This window comes from Xiphophorus couchianus, chromosome 5, assembly GCF_001444195.1.
Source record: "Xiphophorus couchianus chromosome 5, X_couchianus-1.0, whole genome shotgun sequence".
NCBI lineage: Eukaryota > Metazoa > Chordata > Actinopteri > Cyprinodontiformes > Poeciliidae > Xiphophorus > Xiphophorus couchianus.
In genome coordinates, this window is record NC_040232.1 from 13,387,862 (window position 1) to 13,408,132 (window position 20,271).

The following is a 20,271-nucleotide window of genomic DNA, read 5'->3' on the forward strand; positions in this document are numbered from 1 at the left end:
AGAGAGCAGGTCAAGTTCATTCAAGAGGAGATTCCGCAGTGAGTTAAAAATAGCTCTACTGCTTTGTTGACTCCAAATTATGTCGTCTGTAATACCCTAAAGCCCATAAGAATTTAGGATTGATAAATAATACCCTCCCTTCAAAAACAAATGTTTTAGTCTTTTAAATGTTACAAATACACTCCTCGGCCATTTTATTAGGTACACCTTGCCAGTACTGGGTTGATAACCACACAGGTTGAGCAAATTTATTGGAAGCACACCTAGTGTGCAAATCTCCAGTTCCACCACATTCCACAGCTTTTCTATTGGGTTGATGGTTTGAACCTTGTGATATATTATCTTGTTGAATGCCATCAGAAAATGTGTACACTATGGCTATAAAGGGACACCAACATATGAAAAGAGTACCTCCCACACCATGAGACCAATGCTACCAACCTGAAGTATTGATTCAATGCAAGATGGATCCATGACTTCATGTTGTTTACATTAAACTCTAACCCTACCATCAGAGTAAATGATCTGTCAAGAAGAGACAGATTGGGCTTTTCTACTTGAGAAAGAATAGATTCGTGTTTTCACCAAGATGCTGCAGATGTTCTATAAGTGTGGTTTCTGGTAGCTGTTTTTTGAGCTACCAGAAAAATGTTTGAAAATAATTTTTCCCTTGCAGTTACAGCGTTTTTTCCCTCTACATGACCGCTTAGATAAATATTGTCTTTTGTCTTTTCCAAATTTGGGAATGGTGAGCATGTATGCGGGAAAAGGGCTGTAAAAATTGTTGGGTTTTAATCTTCCAATATGCTTCAGATTGTTTAGCAACATTTATTCATGTGTGAGAATCAAATCTCCCCCCAACTTTGTCCTGGATCAGTTTTTACCCACTGGTGTTTTGTGGGGCGGAGCTGCACTTGATTAAATTCACAGTTTGACCGTAAACCATGAAATCTCCTTAAATAGTAACTGTTGCCAAGCTTTAAAGCACACAACTCTATTTGAATGTGGTGACAAAAAATTACAAGGATTAATAGTTGCAGGTATATTTCTGGTTTGTCTCTTCAAAATGGTGAAAATTTTGTACAAATGTGGAGCTCAGACGTTAAAATAATTCATGAGATTCCACAAACTGCTTAGGACATTCACAAATAGGTTCACATAACTTATTAATTATTTAATAAGTTGCTATTTTCTTTGCTGTTCATTGGACCTTCTAATATTGGAGAGCCTATTTTAGGAGTGGGCGGGTCATAAAGTTGTGGTGGTGTTTATAGACTAGACTGACAGCAGCCTGTGAGTGTCTTCTTACTGGGATCCTTCTTGTACAGACAGAACATGGAATCAAACATATGAATCCAGGAGGGCTAATCATGAACATTTAGTTGGTAAGTACTTTTTTTAATAACATTGTGAGAGCAGTGTTGGTACAGAAGTAGGTGGTTTACAGGCACTTTTATTAACTTGTGAAGTAGTGTCTCAAATCTACTACAGACCTGTTCAACAAATTAGAATATTATTGACAAGTTATTATTAATACTCAATTCACAAATGACATTTAATATTAGAATATTACACCAGATTACTAAAAATACATTTTTATTCAGACACGTGAATGTAATTAAAACATATAATTACTGAATATGACTGTACATCTTTCTAAATTACATGTATCTCCCAAAATTCTAAAAAGACTGTTTTTGTACTCATTTATATGTAGAATATGCACCTCTAACTCTTAACTCTAACCCTTGTTTATTCAATAAAATGTTAAATATGTAGTCAAAAATCCCTTGCTTGGGTAATATTTCTTACCAAAACAAAAGATTCAGTAATTAAAAAAGAAGTTATTAGAGTTAAAAGGAAAATTTTATTCTCAAAAAATAATCTCTCAGACTCCACCTATACCATAGTTTAGCTGTTTCATGATTTTCTTTTTTAAAACTAAAAACATTATTTCATTATCTCATAAAACCTTTTCACACTCTGAATCTTCATTTATCTTCCTGACACATGCTTTTGAATGTTCCTGACTCTTTTAGGAAAAATGGAGAAGGATTCTGGGTCTCCATCCTCATCTGTCAGCACCACAGGTTCGTGCCCTGTCCTGAAGGGACCCTCACCAGCTCCTAAACAGATTCCTTCTCCCCCTGCATCTAATAAACCTGCTGCAACTTCTCAGCCTAACAAACCAACATCTCCATCAAGTCCTGGAAAATTATCTGATTTCTCTTCATCATCCACACAAGCTATTCATTTGGATAAATCAAAGCCAGTGTCTTTTGCTGAATCTGTGTCCTCAAAACGTTTGTCTGGTGAGATAACTGAAAAACCTCAACCAGGTTCTTCCAACACGTCTGTCTCCAAAACAACAAGCATGTCATCTTCTGCAAAGTTTGAATCTACCTGTCCTGGATCATCTTGCTCTGGCTCCAACACTTCCCCCTCTGGAGCTACTTCCACAAAACGCAGCTTTGCCTCTGTGGCTAAGCAGGTGATAATGCAGAAGAGACTCAGGAAAGCAGAGGAAGAGGATGCAAATGATGAAGAAGATGGTGAGAATCCACTCAATTTCAGTTAGCGACGTGTTAACAAAGACAGATCATTATTAAGTTTATATAACAGAGAGGTGGATAAAAAATCCGTCACTGGGCCGTCATAAAGAATCCATTCTACCAAGTTTACTGTAGTTATTCATTTAGATAAATGGGAAACTATTTGGGCTATACAATTTTATTTTAAAAACATCTCACAAAAACTATTAATCTAAGTCAAAGTCATTTTTGTTCATCTTTATACATTGGAATACTGTTATTGATCATGCCTCACCATTTGACCAACATTTGCACACACCGATATCAACGTCATAGTTTTTTCTAAAGAGAAACTCACTTGTAATTATGTTTCTGACTGAAGTTGAAAGATTGTTTACAATAGTCTTTGCCCATTTCCATGCATACAGACTTACCAGACTAAAATATATAATTACTATAACATCAAATTTTTACAAGTTCAGGCTAATTCATTGATTAATTTGATCACCAAAACAAACATTTTTCAGGATTATTTGAAAACACTCTGATAGTCTTTCTCAAAAGCTTCCCATTGCATTTCCAACGCAGGTCTAAATCTGTTTCTGTATATGTTATTTATATTTATTATGAAATATGTATATTTATTATGAAACTAAATCAATGCCAATAGAGTGCCATTAATAGGATCAAATATAAGTCAAAACATTTCCCAGGGGTGCATGAAGAACAAACAATCTAACCAGAATATGGTAAACTATGCAACTAGTAAAGATAATTATTTGAAAGTTGGAATTAAGTATCCATAAAATTCATGACAATTATAAAAAGACAAAACAAATAGAGATTAAAACCAAAATTACATCTCATTTATAATGACTACAAACATTGTAGTAAAATCAAGCTACATCGATGTAAAAATGCAGATCTCTTTGCTTTGCTTACTCATTTTAAAGTGGTATCGTCTACACCAGTCTCTGGGTGATAAGAAGTGACGTCTTTTTAGACCAACACAGAAACACCTAGTAGCAATTCACTTTGGCCCATGCTTTTGGACTGTGGGGGGAGGCTGAGTACCCGTAGAGAACCATGCATGCTGAGAAAGAACCCATAAACTGCACAAGAAGGCTCTGACTGTGATTCTAATCCTGGATCAATTTCTTGTTTAAAATACAGTGATTCTTATAATATGTTATAGTTGGATACTTCTGGAGGTAAAACCTAAAACGAGGACCTGTGATACTACAGCTCATGGGCTTCATACATACGAATCTCTGGCATCTGAAGAAAAGACACCTTTGTGATGAAGCACATTCCAGAGACAAGACCAGTTCATATAATAAACATGTCCTGATGTAATATTTTAGCTGTCTGGTCATCAAGTTCCTCAAGCGCTTAACTTTAATCACATTATAGATTCTCAGGCCAGACATGTTTAAAGTTTCACGGATTCACATCTACTCCACCTTTCAGGTTTTTTGATCTTGAGTTACAGGATGCATATCTGGCACAATTTGATTGTCACTTAAATTTCAGTCCAGAATAATACATGCTTAGTAACACTGATACAAGATCAAACTACCTATCAGCTAACTCATGAAGAAATAGTTTCATAGAATTTACTTCAATGTCTAATAACTCTGTTTGTTGCCATTTAAGATGAAGAACTAGAAGAAGACGTGACTGTGGCTCAGATGGAGGAGAAGGCCAACACTGGTGATGCCAGAGCTCAGACCCGGGTCTGCATACACACACAAACATGCACACCCCTGTACACACCCTGACCGACACTTGGTATTGTTGTCAATCTCGCTGGATGACTCAGTGGTGGGGTGTTTCTATTTCTGCCACCTGCAAGATGATCTCTGGATTCCAGTTTACAACACAACTCTTTCCCAGCTGATAAATCATTTTAAAAAAACTTGCTTGCAGAATCTTCTAAATTTTCACAAAGTGTCAAATACTTAAATTGTGAGTCACAAAGAAAACTGAAAGGCTGCAGATTGCGTGTGTTTTTCTGTGGATAATTATCTTTCAGACATGTCTTTGCATACAGATTACAATAGGACAATAGTTCTATCAAAGTCTCATGTATTAAAGAATCTGTCATACCCTATAAAACATGTGAATCATTGTTTATTAATAGTTAGGTAAATGTGGTCTAGTTTTGTTAATTTATCTACAAGACTTGGTAACACTGTGAAATGATTTTTTTATCTGTTTCAGAACTCACTGAAAGGCAGAGGGCAGATTTGATGACAACTATGTGAGAAGAAAGTTATGTAAAGATGGTTAAGATTAGAAAACAGACACTTGATATGTCCTGGAGTGCTCAGCTGCCCCTGTTACTTAGCCGAGACAGAAAGACATACAGCAATGGGACTGCAGGATTTTGGGTTTCGAATTCATTTCTTTATGTGGCTCTGACATTGGCAACATTGGAACAAAACAATTAACCATAAAAGTTCTCCCTTTGCACAACCTTTCATATGTGTACAAAGTGTTAATTGAAATCCTGTGGTGAAGCAAGAAACTGTAAACCCTCTTCAACAAGAGTAACTCTCTCTCCCCCTTTGTCTTTCAGTTGGGTCAGCACTTCTTGATACTTGCTGAAGACAAAGACCCAGATCTCAACAACCGCCTGGCAGTTAACTGGCTAATCAAAGCAGCTAAACAGGGAAGAATGTCCGCAGCAAGACTTCTTCAGCGCTGTTGGATCCAGAAAAAAGGAGTAACTCCAGAAAATGAGGCTGACATGCGCAAGTTGTCAAAAGAGGGCAAGTTTGAGCTGGCAGTACGCAAAGCAGCCATGATGATGTACTGGAGGCTCAACCCAGACAGGAAGAAAAAAGTGGCTGTCTCTGAGCTGCTCCAAAATGTCAGCCAGGTCAACGCAGTGCCAGGTAGGTGACAGAAACAGTTGCAGAATATATAGCAATGCAATATCAGTTGTGTCTGCTGTACTCTTCGCCAAGTGATGTATCACACTATTAGACATTTTAGATATTTCAATGTTCGCAGCTGTCTTCAAGTATCCCACTGCATGCCCAGATCCATTTATTGGATTTGTGGGTATTTCTCACCAGCAGGGGGCACAGCAAGCAGAATCCCTGTTCCTACTTCAGGCCAGACTCAGAAAGTATTAGAGAGCATGGTCAGCACTGATGGTAAGTATACAAATAAAAAAAAATTCAAGAAGCTACAGAGTAGTATGTGTTCTTTTGTATAATTGTATATTATGGACTTCACAGCCAAACAGCTGGTGGACCTGGATGACTTTGTTGAAATGACAAAAAAGTATGCACAAGGCATTGTCCCTAGTGTCCCTCAAAATGGAGGTCAGGCCTCAACAAAAATTGAAAGTTCTGACCTGTTGGATAGAAAAGGGAAGGTAAAGCTGCCTTTTTCCTAACAAATGCTTTTATATGTAGTATTTGTGTTAGGATGACAAACACAAATACTTTATACTGTAACCATACTGTTAGGATGTGTTTGTGTGATTATGTGTCAAAGGACAAGTCTGGGGTAGTTCCTAAAGAACATAAGAAGGTCCAGAAACATTCTTGGAGCTTTGGTTACAGTGGGATGCTGCCGGACGCCAAGCAGACAAATGCCATGAAGTCACACCTGATGGTAAAATGACTGGGAGAATATGTAGAGACTTTATTTCTTTTTAATGAATTTCACTTTCAAACTCTTCTTGGTTTGTACATGACACTTTCCCTCTTCTTTTCTTCCTGTCCACCTCAGATGCTGCAATACCCACTTCATGCAGTTATTGAGATGAAAGAGCACCTCTTTGACTGGGCATCAAGGGCAGGCGTCCAGTGGTTGAGCACGCTCATCCCTACGCAGCATGTCAACGCCCTCATTTTCTTCTTTATCATCAGCAACCTGACTGTTGACCTGTTTGCTTTTGTTATACCCCTGCTTGTCTTTTACCTCTCCTTCACTGCCATGATTATCTGCACGCTAAGGATCTTCCAGAGTAGCAAGGTTAAACTAAGACTCCTTTTTCATGATGGTGTATGGAATTCAAATGAATTAAATCAAATAAATGGACAACCATACTTCTTCTTTCCAGACATGGGAGAACTTCAAAGCCTTGACATCCCTGCTGACTCGTTTTGAACCAGGTCTTGATGTGGAGCAGGCGGAGACCAACTTTGGTTGGAACAACCTGGAGCAATACCTTTACTTTATCTTTTCCGTCTTTTTTGTGATTTTCTCCTTCCCTGTCGCTGACAAGAAATGGATCCCTTGTTCTGAGCTCTCCACCGTGGCAATTTTCTTCACAGTTCTCGGCTATTACAGCCTCAGCCCAGCTGCAGCAGCATATGCACGTCGTGCAATCTTTATAGAGGTATCTGATAGAAGGATTTAAATCACACTTTTTAGATTAACTGCAAGCGTATTTTATGTTTATGAGGTGACCTTTAAAATTATCTCACATTTAGATTGAACATTTTACTTAATTTCTGTTTTAAGTTAGACCATGCTTTGTTTTTTACAAATTGAGAAGTCATTTGGTTGATTGGCCACTAGATCAAAAATACTGCTGTACTCTTTCCATTCAACCTTAAACCTATTCACATTTGGTCGCAATAGAGCCACAAGCCATGTGTTCTAGTTGTGTTTTATGTGATACATGCATAGTTTTAAAGGCTCTAAGAGAACATTAGAGAATAATAAGTACCATAAAGACCAATTGAAAAAGCAGACAGGGCAGGGATCACTGGGTACCTCACAAAGTTCTATTCAGTCCATAATCAGAGAATTTAAAATATAGAAAACAATTATGAACCTTTACATTGGTACCTAGACTGAAAGGCACAGGAAAGAAGCAACGTAAGGGTTGATAGTAACCTTGGAGGAGCAGCAGAGATCTACAGTTTTGGTGGAATAATCTGTTGATATTTAGAATGTTAGAAAGGCTCAGTCCAAGTCCACAACTAAATAAAACAGAGAATCTGAGGCAAATTTTTGAAATTGAATATTGTGCTTTTATTTTCACAATGTATTACTAAAATATGATTGTTTGTTCATCTTAGGTAGCCTCAAATCTGTGTTGCCTGACACAATTACTGCCAGAGGACATGACAGGACTTCGGTTTCTTGGTCACACATTTACCACAGTGCCACTTGGGGAATCTGTGGTACTCAAACTCAGCATCCCCTGCCTTCTGTATATCTACCTTTTCTACCTGTTTTTCAGGTGAGTAGAGTTTGACCTGACAGACAAACCTATTATGTGTACTAAAAATTGCCCTGCGTGGTTTGCCATTACTAATTATTTGCATATTTCTTTCTTTCTTCTCACTGTAGCATGGCAAGAACCCGTGGATTTCGGGGGACCTACTGCTTCCTGATCCCATATCTTGTATGCTTCATGTGGTGTGAGTTTTCAGTGGTCCTCCTACAAAATTCCTCTGCTGTTGGATTAATCCGCACCTGCGTGGCATACTTCCTCTTCTTGTTTGCACTCCCAGTTCTGGTGTTTGGCCTTGTCATCATGCTCTTCATCCAGCTGTTTAAATGGTTCATAGAACTAGAGCTGACAAAGATGATTGTGACCCTGGTGATATGTGCAATTCCCGTCACTCTGCGGCTCTGGACACGGTTCAGTATGTCTATTTTGGATGTTCTGCGCTCATTTGCGCACTGGGGTCCAGTCAAATTCATCTTACTCTGCATTTCCATGGTGATCCTGTTGTTCTCGGTATATGTATACCATGCAGAGGGACAGAAGGTGTACAACTCCACTCTGACATGGAACCAGTACAGCCAGGCTTGTGGGCCTCCAGCCTGGGAAAGCAAAGGCATGGCCCAGTCTCAGATCTTCTGCAGCCACCTGCAAGGGCACAGAGTCACCTGGACTGGACGCTTTAGACACGTCCGGATTGCTGAGACAGAGAACGGTGCACAGTCTGTCATTAATATGCTGCCAGTGTTTATTGGGGACTGGATGCGCTGCTTGTATGGTGAGACATATCCCAAGTGTGATCCAAAGAATACATCACTGGCAAACTCAACGTCAGCAGACAGTACTTTGTCAGGTCCAGTTTCTCTGGCAACACTGCTTAAAATGCAAGAAGAAGATGAGTTGTGTCAAATTAAGGCTTTAGCCAAGCACACCTGCCACGTCAAGCGTTTTGACAGTTATCGATTTGAAGTGACGGTGGGAATTATCCAAGATGGAAGCTCAGGAGCAGAGGATGCAACCAGAGATATTATTCTTATGGCCAGCAATGAGTTTAGACAAGTTCTGCTCAATCTGAAACCTGGTAACATAGTAGAATTCAGTACTAAGCTGGACGGACGTTTAGGAGCAAAGGCTCCGGCCTTTGAGCTCAAAGCTATCCACTGCCTCGACTGTGCTTCTTCATGGCTGACTGGAGGCAAGCAGGTGAAGATCGAGAGAGACTTCAGGCGTACAACAGTTAGAGCCTTCAAGTTTGCATTTGACTTTTTCTTTTCACCGTTCCTGTCAGCAGAAATCCGTACCTGAGATTAAACAGACAACAAGAAACCTGAATCTTTTCTTGTGAAAGGATTTTTAAATATAATTGAAAATCCTAATTGGTTTGTGATTAAGGCATAAGATGCTTTGGGAAAGAGCAACATTTTAAACCTTAAGTCAAACCTTTCTACGTTTTCCTAACAAGTTTGCATGCAAACTTGTTACGCGAGCAATCTTGTCATCAGCATTAGTGCTGTAGCTAAGCTAGTTAAAGCTGCTAATTAAATCCTTCCTCCTTCTACAGAGAAACATTTGCAACCACCGGGTCTTATGACAGCTGTTTACATTTATTAAGTAAATATAATAATTTAATGTACACTCCATATAAACATATCAACCTTATCATTACCAAAATGTAAAAAATTAGTAAATTCATAATTACATTTAAAATCGTGATTAAAATAATAATATTTCAAATGGTTCTGATAACCCTCAAAATTTCTTTTTTATGGTGTGGTGTAGTTGAGACCTCTGGAGAGCCAGAGATGGTGGGTGGATATGTGTTTACATTAAAACATTACCTTAGTTGAAGTCAAACTTGTCAGAGTAATGATAATGCGATCTTTATCAAGCAATGTCTTGTACTATGGAGCGATGGTGGCAACCGAAGTAGGAGTTCGCCCTGAAAGTAGTCGATAGGTTGCCGGTTTGAGACACTGCCCTTCTATCTTTGTTGTTGGGTCCTTGGGCAAGACACTTTACCCACCTTACCTGCTGCTGGTGGTCAGAAGGACAGATGGTGCTGGTAAGGAAGCCTTGCCCCAAGGTAACTGGCTACAATCCAGTAGCTAGTCATCATCATCATCATCAGCATGTGAATGTGTGTGTGAATGGGAATTACTGATTACATTGTAAAGAGTCTTTATTATGAGCTTTCATAATAAAAAGCTAAATAAGTCTGATGTCATTTCAGTTAATTATTTAATATATCTGGAATCTGGACTGATGCCTAAGAATTTGTAATCAAATATTGAGGTGGTTATATAGATAACAGGTGACAGACATATGAACCTGAACCTGTAGTTTTAGCTTTGTGTTGATTATAGAATATCCATAATGGAGTCACATGTGTACATCTGTATTTAAACTGCTGAATTTTGTGTTGAAATACCATTAAAAATAGTCCAAATGTTTACTTTCATAACAATGAACACTATATTTAATCTTCTGGGCGAAGATTTAATTCTAAGTGGTTCAACATTTACTAACAACAAAGAGCCAAATTTGGAGTCTTGTTCTGTATTAGAATAAAAATATGACCCATTTGAGATAAACACCCAGACAGAAATAGACATGTTTTCAGATAGTTTTATTAATGCACATTCCTTTCATCCATGAATAAGGTTTTTGTACATTTACATCTTTTTTTTAGTATGATAGATATACACATAAGAAGCACTGAGTAATGGTAACATGCTGCTGCTGCTGATGATGATGCTGCTGTGACCTTAAACTTAATGTCTTTCCCAGCTGAATGGCGGTGGATATGACAGATTTACAAGTCACTCAATGACAACTTAAGCCATTTTGTGTGTGGTTTCTCACATTTGTGTTGAGCTGCTATAAAAAATAATAATAATAATAAAAACATTTAATGCACATTTGTGTCCTTACAGAAACAGAAACAGTAAATGTACTGACAGATGTGAGAAACTGTTGCCCATTCAAAGCTCAGGTTTCAAAAAGATCCAAAATTCTTCACCACTTCTGCAATAATTTTGTTTCTCCTCCATATGTGGTCAACATGCAGACCACTCATTAATCCTATCAGGACCAAGGTCACTTGAGAACAATGTACTGCACCCTAGGAAATAAAACCATTCCACATCTACACGCTGAGTACCTATAGCTTTCATTTGTCGCAACCCAGAGCAGCACGCGGCACTGTGAGGTATCAACTATGACAACAATAATTCCTGTGATACACTATGATAAATTTAGACAATAATAAGTTTTTGGACAGTAAAGATCTTTCAATGATGCATACAATAAGCTATTGCACTGATAATGACCTCTGACCCTCGAGCACCCTACAAATAAGAACAAAACAGTTTTCAGCTTTTATATAGCTGAGTCAGGGTTTTGTGGGTTTTTTTTATAAACAATGTGCAAGTTTTCCTTGATTGTGAGATCCTTTTTTAAAATGTGCTTCTATGAACAAGGCTCATTTTGATTTTCACACATTATAACAGTTACATTTTTGTCTTATTCACAGTAGTTTGCCAAAGTAATCATAAACCTTGAACTTTTTCATCAATTTGTCATCTTACACCCTCACATGTCTATGCATGTGAAGAAACAACACAACATAGTGCATGATTCTGTAATGAAAGGGATAAGATGCATGGTTTTCAAAAATATATACAATTAAATATAGCTAAAAGTCAGCTGTCCATTTATATCAAAACCATTTGCTTTTATACTCTTAAGTGAAACAAAGTGCAGTCAAATGACTTCAGAACTTCTCTAATCAATAATTACACTCCCTCTGTGTGCAACGCAATCTCGGGAAAAATCCAATTGCTCTGTGAAGGCCACAGAGGGTTGTTAGAGAGAATAAACAGCATCAGAAAGACCAAGAAACAACTAAGAAACATACCAAAGATATCAGTAGTAAAGAAGTTTAAAGTAAGGTAATCCAAGCTTTGGACATCCTATTGAGATGTGAGGAGTATTATCTAAAACTCTAAACCCAGACAAGATATCAGCCATAAGAAGTTCTGTTTGCACTTTGGTGCAAACAATGTAGGGGACACGACAAATGTGAAAAAATGGGGTTTTGTCACATGAGACCAGAAAATTAACTTTTTGCATTTTGCATCGTGCAAAATGTTGGATGCAAAAACAGGTAAGAGTTAGATACAGGGCAATCCTGTAAGGAAACTTAACAGGCTGTAAAAGACTTCAGGCTGAGGTGGAGGCCCACCTTTCAGCAGTAAAATTACCCTAAAAAACCAAACAGGGCCATCTTAGAATGGTTTAGTTGAAAGTAAATATCTGCTAAAACAGATCTGTCAAAGAATTAAGTCTATTTAAATGTCTGTGAGAGGACTTGAAAATCAAAGATCACAAACACTCTTTTGACTACCTGACTACGTTGAAGCACAGAAAAATTGGCAAAAATGTAAGTTTGCTGATGTCCAAGGCTGGTATAGATATACTTACATCTATAATTGAAGCAAAAAAGCTTCTTCAAAGCATGGACTCAAAAGGGCTGAATTTTTTTTTTAAAAAACCATGTATCCCACGCCTTTCACTTTACAGACATGCATTGCTTTGTGCTAACCTTTCACAAAACATTGGAGTTAGCGGTTGTGACATGACAAAATATAAAAATGTTAAGGTACCCGAACACTTTCGCAGGGCACTATTTGTTTGAATATCATCAGCCTTTATCTGGGCATAAGTAGGAAACACAACAAAATACTAATTGATTCACCAAGCCCTCTCCTCCATCCAAAACTTTGAATGTATTGCTACACAATAATAACCATGTTATAGATATCATAACGTTTCTGCATGAGATGCTCATTTACAGTGTACACAACAAAATCTGTTTGAAGCAAAGAGGTACTGTCTTTAAGAAATCAACACAGATATATACAGCTAACTGTAAAAAGTGTATATGTTACCTGTCTATAGAAAATTGTCATGTTTTATAGCAGGACTACCACTGAACTGTTGGTGATATTATCTCATTGTGAACAGATCATGTATGAATTATGTGTATAATCTCCAAGAGCACTGCTCTAAAGGAGAGTATCAATAGCTGTTGTAATTCAGCAGAGAAAATAAAGATATTGCAAAGAAACATTCACTTACACCATTCCTAACATTCCACATTTAAAAAAAAACAACTTTAAATGCAATGTCTCGTAAAGTCATCCAGTTATGTCAGGAGCATCACACATTTCTTTACCGAAGCGCTTTCCGTTCTTTCCGTGAAAAGAGTAGATTAGTGAGCGGTGCAACACTGTGTGATTAACAGCACTGAGTCATTGCAGATGGAGAGGTGTCCCTGCACCTTCTTCACTGCTTCTGCAGAAGGAAATTACACAAACATCTTGGAAAAGTGGGAGTAGAGTGCAGCAAAAAAATGAAGTCCCAATTGCCACCAGAGACATGAGCACATCTCAGGGCTGAAAAAACTATTAGACACCATTCCTCAGTTATTAACTTCTTTTAGATCAATAATCAGTCTTTTATTTACTCATTAAGAATAAATCTCAATTTTCAGAGGCTGCATCTCTCACATGCACTCCTTAAACACTGAAATTGTTTCAAGTTTGCGTTTGCATTCCTGTTACTGCATCTGCGCGTCGGGATTGACACGATCCTGAAAGATGTATAGGTTGTTGGTGGCTGCAATAGCAATTATATTTTCCTCAGGGTGCCAGGCCATGTGCAGGATTTTCTTGGTGAAGTCCAGGCTGTCGACGCCTACGTCCCCACGGCGTCGCTTCCCGCCCGTATACACCCGGCGTGTCCGCAGCACAGCCCGAGGCTTGCTGTTCTCCCTCCATGCCTCAAGGGTTACACCCCGGCCCGTCTCCCGATCGAACATCCGGAAAAAGCTGTTGTATGCCCCCGTCATGATCACACTGGGTTACAGGAGAGCAGGAAGAAAGATTTGTCATGGGCCAGAGAAGAGGGCAGCAAGGAAACCTGGAAGATTGATCTGATGTCTCCAAAGACTGTCTTCAACATTGATTGAGATGTCAGATAATGTCAGAGCCAGGCGATTAGTAGAATCACAGTGATTAGCACTGACACATTCATCTAATTTGCTTTTAAATGTAATTATTCTGCAAACTGTCTCCACCAGTCAACACTTACCTGTCTGAGCTGTTCCAGACACATTCAAATTTATCAAAGATGCAATCATTCTCATAGAGGGAACACAGTTTACTCCTCAGGTATTCGTGGACCTGGGAATGATAAAGAGTCAGTCAGCCACCGCATTCAGAAATCAGCATACGCAGAGCTATAAAACAGCATCATTCCTATATCATACACCAGATGGGGGCCATCTGAAATCAAAGTAGTATCATCTTACTTGGTAGGTTTCAACTGGGCCTTTGTCCATATTCAAGTCCCACACCTTAGCAGTCAAGTAATCTCTTGTTAGCAGGTAGCGCCCACTGTGGCTGAACTTAACATCCGACACAGAGGAAATAATCTCTGAGAAGAATGAACGGCTTCCGGGATCTTCAGGCTCCTCAAAAACTTCACAAACACAGTGCAGAGATGTAAACAACTAATCAGTTACACATATACAGATTTTTTTTTTTTGGTTTTCTGCCTGGAATTCTTTATCCCCTCTTCCATTGTTTACTGCAATAAATTTTGTTATTTAAAAAAACATGCTCACGTTTGGTATGTCTGTCACAGAGAGCCGAGGCCCTCATATCGCAGAGGCGCAGGGTCCCCTTGCTGCTGCTGTACACAAACAGATGGCAGTGGTGAGGGTGGAACTCTGCTGCTGTTATGACCTCTGTCAGGTCCTCCATGTTGGCAGGTTTGATGTCTACAATGTCTGAGAAGAAGTTCCATCAAGAAAAATAAAAGCAACAAATAATGTTTTGCATTTCTTTTTGATCCAGACTTTTTTATTGCATAATTGTTAACCTTAAACAACAACCAAATAATGCATCCCATTCAACTCTAACATGGCTGCACAATCTGTTCTTCAGTTTGTTCTATTTGTGTTGTAGTGGTCCTACGAGGCTCAGCAGAAAGTGTACTGCTGAGTGAATAATTCAAACTAGTCTTCCATAGATGTGTCTGAGATTTTCTAGGTCAGCTTCCATTTGAATGGTAAAACATCAAAGGCAGCCTGCATAACATGCTGCAACCTGCAATGATATCACAGTGTGTGCGGCACTCTTATCAAAACAAACACCCCATGGTATTATTACCGTATTATTAACATATAAACACAACTTTATGATGGGTTATTCTGCTAAATGTGGCTATATTTATAATAGAATGTGGTTATATTCTATAATAGAATAGAATAGAATAGAATAGAATAGAATAGAATAGAAATTTATTGTTCCACTGTGGGAGAATTCAGGTGTCTGAGTTACAAATGGAAATATAGATTACAGAATTATTAAATTATAGGATACCTTACAGCATGAATGATTAAGTCTTTTCAAAGTGAGCTTTTCGGCACATTCAGTAACAAAATTTGCTGTACATGTTGCCGCAATTGTGGTTTATTCAAAATATGATTAACAAGATTTATTGCGCACAGCTAAGTCAAACTTACTTATATCACACATTTAAGACAACAACTGTTAAAAATGTGTAATGTTTGGGATAACTGTTTGTGCTTGTCCTTTGTGCTTTTATCTGGAGCTCAGAAGAGTTCATAGTGCTCAGTTCGCAGACCTCAATCATCTACAGAGATCGTACCAGTTCAGAAGTTCAGGAAAATACAAAGGTGCTGCTAACCCTTGCAAAACCTTGAAAAAATAAACTATTTTTGTAAATAACAATCATGTTAATTTTTTTTGCTATTTATCATTATTTATTGTTGTTAATAATGTTTAATATAAATTATATATTATATAATATTATATTATATAATATTAATTTAAGTGGAAATGTTACATTTATTAGGTTGATTAATACCTTCCCGTTGTCTTAAGAGACAGAGTCCTGACCCACTTTTACAAGGTTTTTTGTTTTGTGTGTGTCGTTTCGTAAACTGACAGTCTGACAGGACACCCCCTCGTCACTGTCCGACTCTGACTTTGGTTGTGGTTTTCCTGAGCTCCGCACAGGAGGGTTAAACAAAGTTAATTGGTTACTGTAGTTTAAACACATCTGTTGCACTGATTTTGCTTGTCCAAATGGAAAAGAGATACATTGGTAAATTCTGAAGATTAATGTTAAATATTTATCTCTTCTTCAGTGAGAGATAAAGTGTCAAATAACGATCTGAGATAATTTCCAAAGTAACCAATAGCAGTTTTTTGTAGTAACTTGGTAAATTAAATTACTACAATCATTTTGTAGTAATTTGGGTAAATCATAAAACAAACCAAGAGTGCAAAGGATACTGAAACTACGATCAGTGATGTCCAGATGCCACATATTGATGCGGAGGTCATCAGCAGACAAGTAGGTCTCCCCATCGCTGTTGACGGAGATGGAGTTGATGTGGTATGTGTGTCCGTTTGCAAACACCCGCCTGGGGCGAACTTCTACCATCAGATCTGTTGGTTTCAGCACCGGCACCTTAAACAGAAAGTTAAAGAGTCAAGATGGAAAAAATGTATGCAGATGAGAAAGGATGCATAATACATAAGAAAGGGCAGAACCAAAGAACACAATACACAAAGCACAAAGCAAGCTGTTTTTGCATTGAATGTGAAGCTAATACAAAACTACACATAACAGTAGGTTAGCGTGTGTGTAGGGGTGTGTGTGCTTCGGTACCCTCAGAGAGGTAATGGTGGAAACATCCTTGATTCGTCCCTCCTCATCTTTCAGATTGTATCCTTCTGGTCTCTTGTCTCTCTCACTGACCTTCCACAGTTTGACGGTTTTATCTGCGAAAGGAACATAACACATTCTCAGCGGTGATATGGAGTTTGTTTAAACAAAGCTGGCAGACCCACAGTGCCTTAAAAAGTATTCACGCTGAAAATTAATTTGAAATATTTATCTCTTCAGGGAGAGATAAAGTGTCAAACAAAGATCTGAGATAATTTCCAAAGTAACCAATAGCAGTTCAGTCATAAAGATTTTATTTCAGTCACTACCAACGATTAAAATACTTTATGCGCTGTGGGAACATAGCTGTGAAGTTTGAGACCAATGCCGTGGTCTTTTCCTGTGACATTTAAAAAGCTTTCTGCAGAAAATCAATGAGACTTCCTGTCAGAGTTTGATCTGTTTCTTACCATTGGTGGAAAGCAGGAAATGTGCGGCATTCTGCTGCGGCAACCATCGGATCTTGTTGATCTTCTCCTCTATCTCCAGACTCTTCAGGTAATCAAAGTCAGGTTCGTGACTCTGAAACGTGCTGTAGACGTTGTACTCTCCCGAGTCCCCCACCTCACCCGCCTCCTCTGACACACCCTTGGACTAAAAAGTGCAGAAAAGCAAGTCAGAAACCATTTTTTTGCCATTTGTATTGATGCATTATGAAGACAGTCCTGCATGCAGAGAGTTAGCAGTATAATAAGGTGACCTGACCTCGGTTTCTCTTTGAAAGATGACCACTCGGCCACCTTTATCCCCTGTTGCCAGCAGGTCCCCTGTTTGGTTGAATTCCACTGTAGAGATGACATCGGCTGGAAGGGACACAAGGAAAATGGCACCAGTCACTCAGGATGGTGGTTAAGATAAACCCATAATGACTAAGAAGGATACAAAGACAACTAAGTCATAAAGCACAAACAGACATGATAGGCATGGCAACAGATACAGGTATGAGATTTTTATGGTATGATACTCTCAACTAAAAATACCAAGATATTATAAACACTATCATTTTTAAACAAAAATATATGAAATGATTTAATAGTCGTTTTCAACACAGTAACTTTTGCAACCAAAGATATTTCCAAACATTAGAATTTGACTGTATTGTGAAGGAAAATTAGATGATGTTTCATTCATTCAGCTGAGTCACTTCTGTGATTCAGCCAGCCAAATAAAAAACTCTGGTCATTTTACCATATTCTCTGTCATCCCATTACCAGGAAATGAAGTCATATGAAAGGTAAATACACTTCCACATATTTACATGATAATGTCAAAATGTATAATATAATTTAACTAAGTAGCACTCAATAAGCTTCCATTCCATTAATGATTTGTGAATTGACATATTTTCAGCCGAGTTTGCTCCAGACAGCTGGAGAAACGTTTGGTCAGTCTTGCACTTCTTGGCAGGAAATATAGGGAGCTACATTAGAAAATTTGAGATATGCTGAAACTGTAGCTTTTTTAAGATGTTTAGATGTCTTGATACTGTTCCATATCAAGACCCAAAGGTCTGTGTTATTTGCAACTGGAAAAATGTCCCAAAACTAGAATTTTGCTTTCCTTTAAGGAAGGACAGCACAGCAACAAGCCAAAAGTAGGAGAACAACAATATGTTACTCAATGCTCTGTAGTTTCTACAGCTGGAGAATTTGGATATTCTAGGACTTTTGTTGGCATTTAATTAAAAGAACTTTAAACCACAGGAAAAAAGGCATATAATGTAAGCAATTTTTCCAAAACATGCTACTAAAAGATAATGAAATACCCTCACGCTGATAGCCCATGCCTGGTTTTCACACAGTGATTTCAAACAATCAATTGGATTTTTGTTGCAGGCAAGAGAAGATACACTTTACCCACCTTACATGAAGCAACATGTGAGGAGCAGAGAATAACATTTATCTGGGAACCACTTTCTGGTGGTGTCTCTTATAAACCTAACCTAACTTATAAAAACTGTAAGACAGATTATTTTACGAGTTTTGGCATTAATTTTCTCAAACAATTGTATACCTTAATACTGAGCCCTGAATATTAGCTGCAATACAAATGAAAAGGAGAAAGAAGGTAAGTTTCAAATGTAAAGAAACATGAAAACAACATGATCACTGTGAACTCTCCAAGTCAAAAAAGAAAAATCTAATTTCTGCTAAACATCACATCATAAATATCCACAAGTAATTTGAGAATAAGTTTCAAAAGTAATATTTGAAATCTAACCACAAAATGGTGCCATCATGTTCTCCCAGACAGTCCTATTAACCCGTTCAATCTGTGATCTCCACCGAGAGAGCACTGACCCACCTTCTGTGACGTAGTCTCTCAGGAAGGTGTGGTTGATTTTGGGGCTCTCAGCGTCCTCGCCCATCTGAAGAAGAGGGAGGGTGGCCCGCCAGTTCGCCCGTCCTGAGGGGAAGGGTCCAATCTGTAATCTCTCTTCCCGCCCAGGCTCCGCCCATGCTGCTGGGGCCTACTGAAGCATCCTGAACCGAGGCATCCTGGGAAACCGGACAGCAAGACGGAGAAGAAGGGTGAGGAGGAGAAAAGAGGATGGAGAAAATGGGGTTTTAAGAGGAGGACAAAGTGAATGGAGAGCCTGAAGAGAAAGATGTTTTTGGAAAGAAAAGAAGAGTCCACATGTCAAAAAGTGTCAGAAATTTACTTCCTACATTAGATAAGTGTAAATGTGTTGCCAAGGCCTAACTGGTGCTGGAGTAAACCCATGCACTGAGCAGAGGAGCCGTGATAACAAACAGATCGAGCACAGACACAGAATACGAGTCGTTGTGCTGGTTTCAGTAAGCATGCAAAAATTTGCTCAGGGTGAAGACTGGGCAAATATAAATGCATTCATCCACTCATTCACCCAGAAGCTATGTCAGGAGTAGGAAATAATCTCAGGGTGTGGTATTCCTTCCTCTTATATCCGAACACACACACACACACCTCCACGCACACACACACTTTACAGTCAGATAGTCCTTGACGGAGATCAGAGGAGAATGCAATGTCTTGCCTGTGCTGCAGGAAGAGAGGTGGAGGATGGGGGGACAAGGGGGATCAGGCCCCAGCTCACCTACCAGTCTGCCCGCTGCTGCCGTTCCTGCTGGAGAGTGTGTGTACACGGCCCTCTGCTGCAGTGTGCTCCTGTCGAGGGAAGGGGAAAAGGAATAGATGGAGCAAGGATGGTGGTATGAGGAGGAGAAGCAGAGGAGGAGAAGAGAGAGAAAAGACGGAGGGATGGCAAGGTGGATGGAGGAGCGCTTGCTGCCAATGGTGTGGATGTGATCCTGTGCAGCATCCACCGATGTCATGGCAGCCTCCTCTTGGAGCAGCCTATCACAGCACAGCTGTCACCGGTGGATCCGCCCACTGCAGGTGGTGGGGAGCGCAGTTGACCAGCAGGGGGAGCCATTCACTGGTGAGTGCTTTATATGTAGTGTAGTGTGTTGAATAAGATGAGGATTATTATAAGGTTTTGACTTTTTTGATCATAGATTTGATTTACACAGTTGATCCATTGTGATTGTAAAGAGAATAAGAATTTACATTTGTTGGTTAGTTTTTAGGTCCCGAAAGGCAGCTGAAAGCTGAAAAAGATCACCCAGAAAGTTTGAAAAATGTATGTTTACCCTCCTGGGTCTGAAGGCACGTTTGTATTTAATTTAGTTTATTTAGCACACCATACTCCTGATGTATTTAGATGTATAATGCTTT

The 20,271-nt window shown here is 38.8% G+C and overlaps 2 protein-coding genes across 5 annotated transcripts; one reads left to right on the top strand and one right to left on the bottom strand.

Moving 5' to 3' along the window:
* The first annotated feature begins 1,299 nt into the window (after positions 1-1,299).
* wfs1a (Wolfram syndrome 1a (wolframin)) lies at positions 1,300-12,270 on the top strand. Of its 2 annotated transcripts, none has more exons than XM_028018535.1 (11): positions 1,300-1,385; positions 2,040-2,552; positions 4,188-4,267; positions 5,113-5,431; positions 5,615-5,695; positions 5,780-5,919; positions 6,042-6,161; positions 6,279-6,524; positions 6,613-6,891; positions 7,580-7,743; positions 7,854-12,270. In XM_028018535.1, the coding sequence occupies exons 2-11, from the start codon at positions 2,045-2,047 to the stop codon at positions 9,034-9,036; spliced, it is 3,120 nt and encodes a 1,039-aa protein (XP_027874336.1). In that variant the 5' UTR covers positions 1,300-1,385; positions 2,040-2,044; the 3' UTR covers positions 9,037-12,270. The 2 variants fall into 2 exon arrangements, with proteins under 2 accessions (XP_027874336.1, XP_027874337.1); XM_028018536.1 differs by having other exon boundaries at positions 5,618-5,695.
* On the bottom strand, positions 11,138-19,894 carry ppp2r2ca (protein phosphatase 2, regulatory subunit B, gamma a). Of its 3 annotated transcripts, none has more exons than XM_028018538.1 (10): positions 19,635-19,894; positions 18,859-19,052; positions 17,260-17,357; positions 16,965-17,148; positions 16,498-16,610; positions 16,119-16,296; positions 14,420-14,584; positions 14,105-14,274; positions 13,885-13,976; positions 11,138-13,649 (listed from the first exon to the last, which is right to left on the bottom strand). In XM_028018538.1, the coding sequence occupies exons 2-10, from the start codon at positions 18,920-18,922 to the stop codon at positions 13,352-13,354; spliced, it is 1,362 nt and encodes a 453-aa protein (XP_027874339.1). In that variant the 5' UTR covers positions 18,923-19,052; positions 19,635-19,894; the 3' UTR covers positions 11,138-13,351. The 3 variants fall into 3 exon arrangements, with proteins under 3 accessions (XP_027874339.1, XP_027874338.1, XP_027874341.1); XM_028018537.1 differs by having other exon boundaries at positions 18,859-19,150; XM_028018540.1 differs by having other exon boundaries at positions 19,631-19,894.
* Between the last annotated feature and the right edge of the window lie 377 nt (positions 19,895-20,271).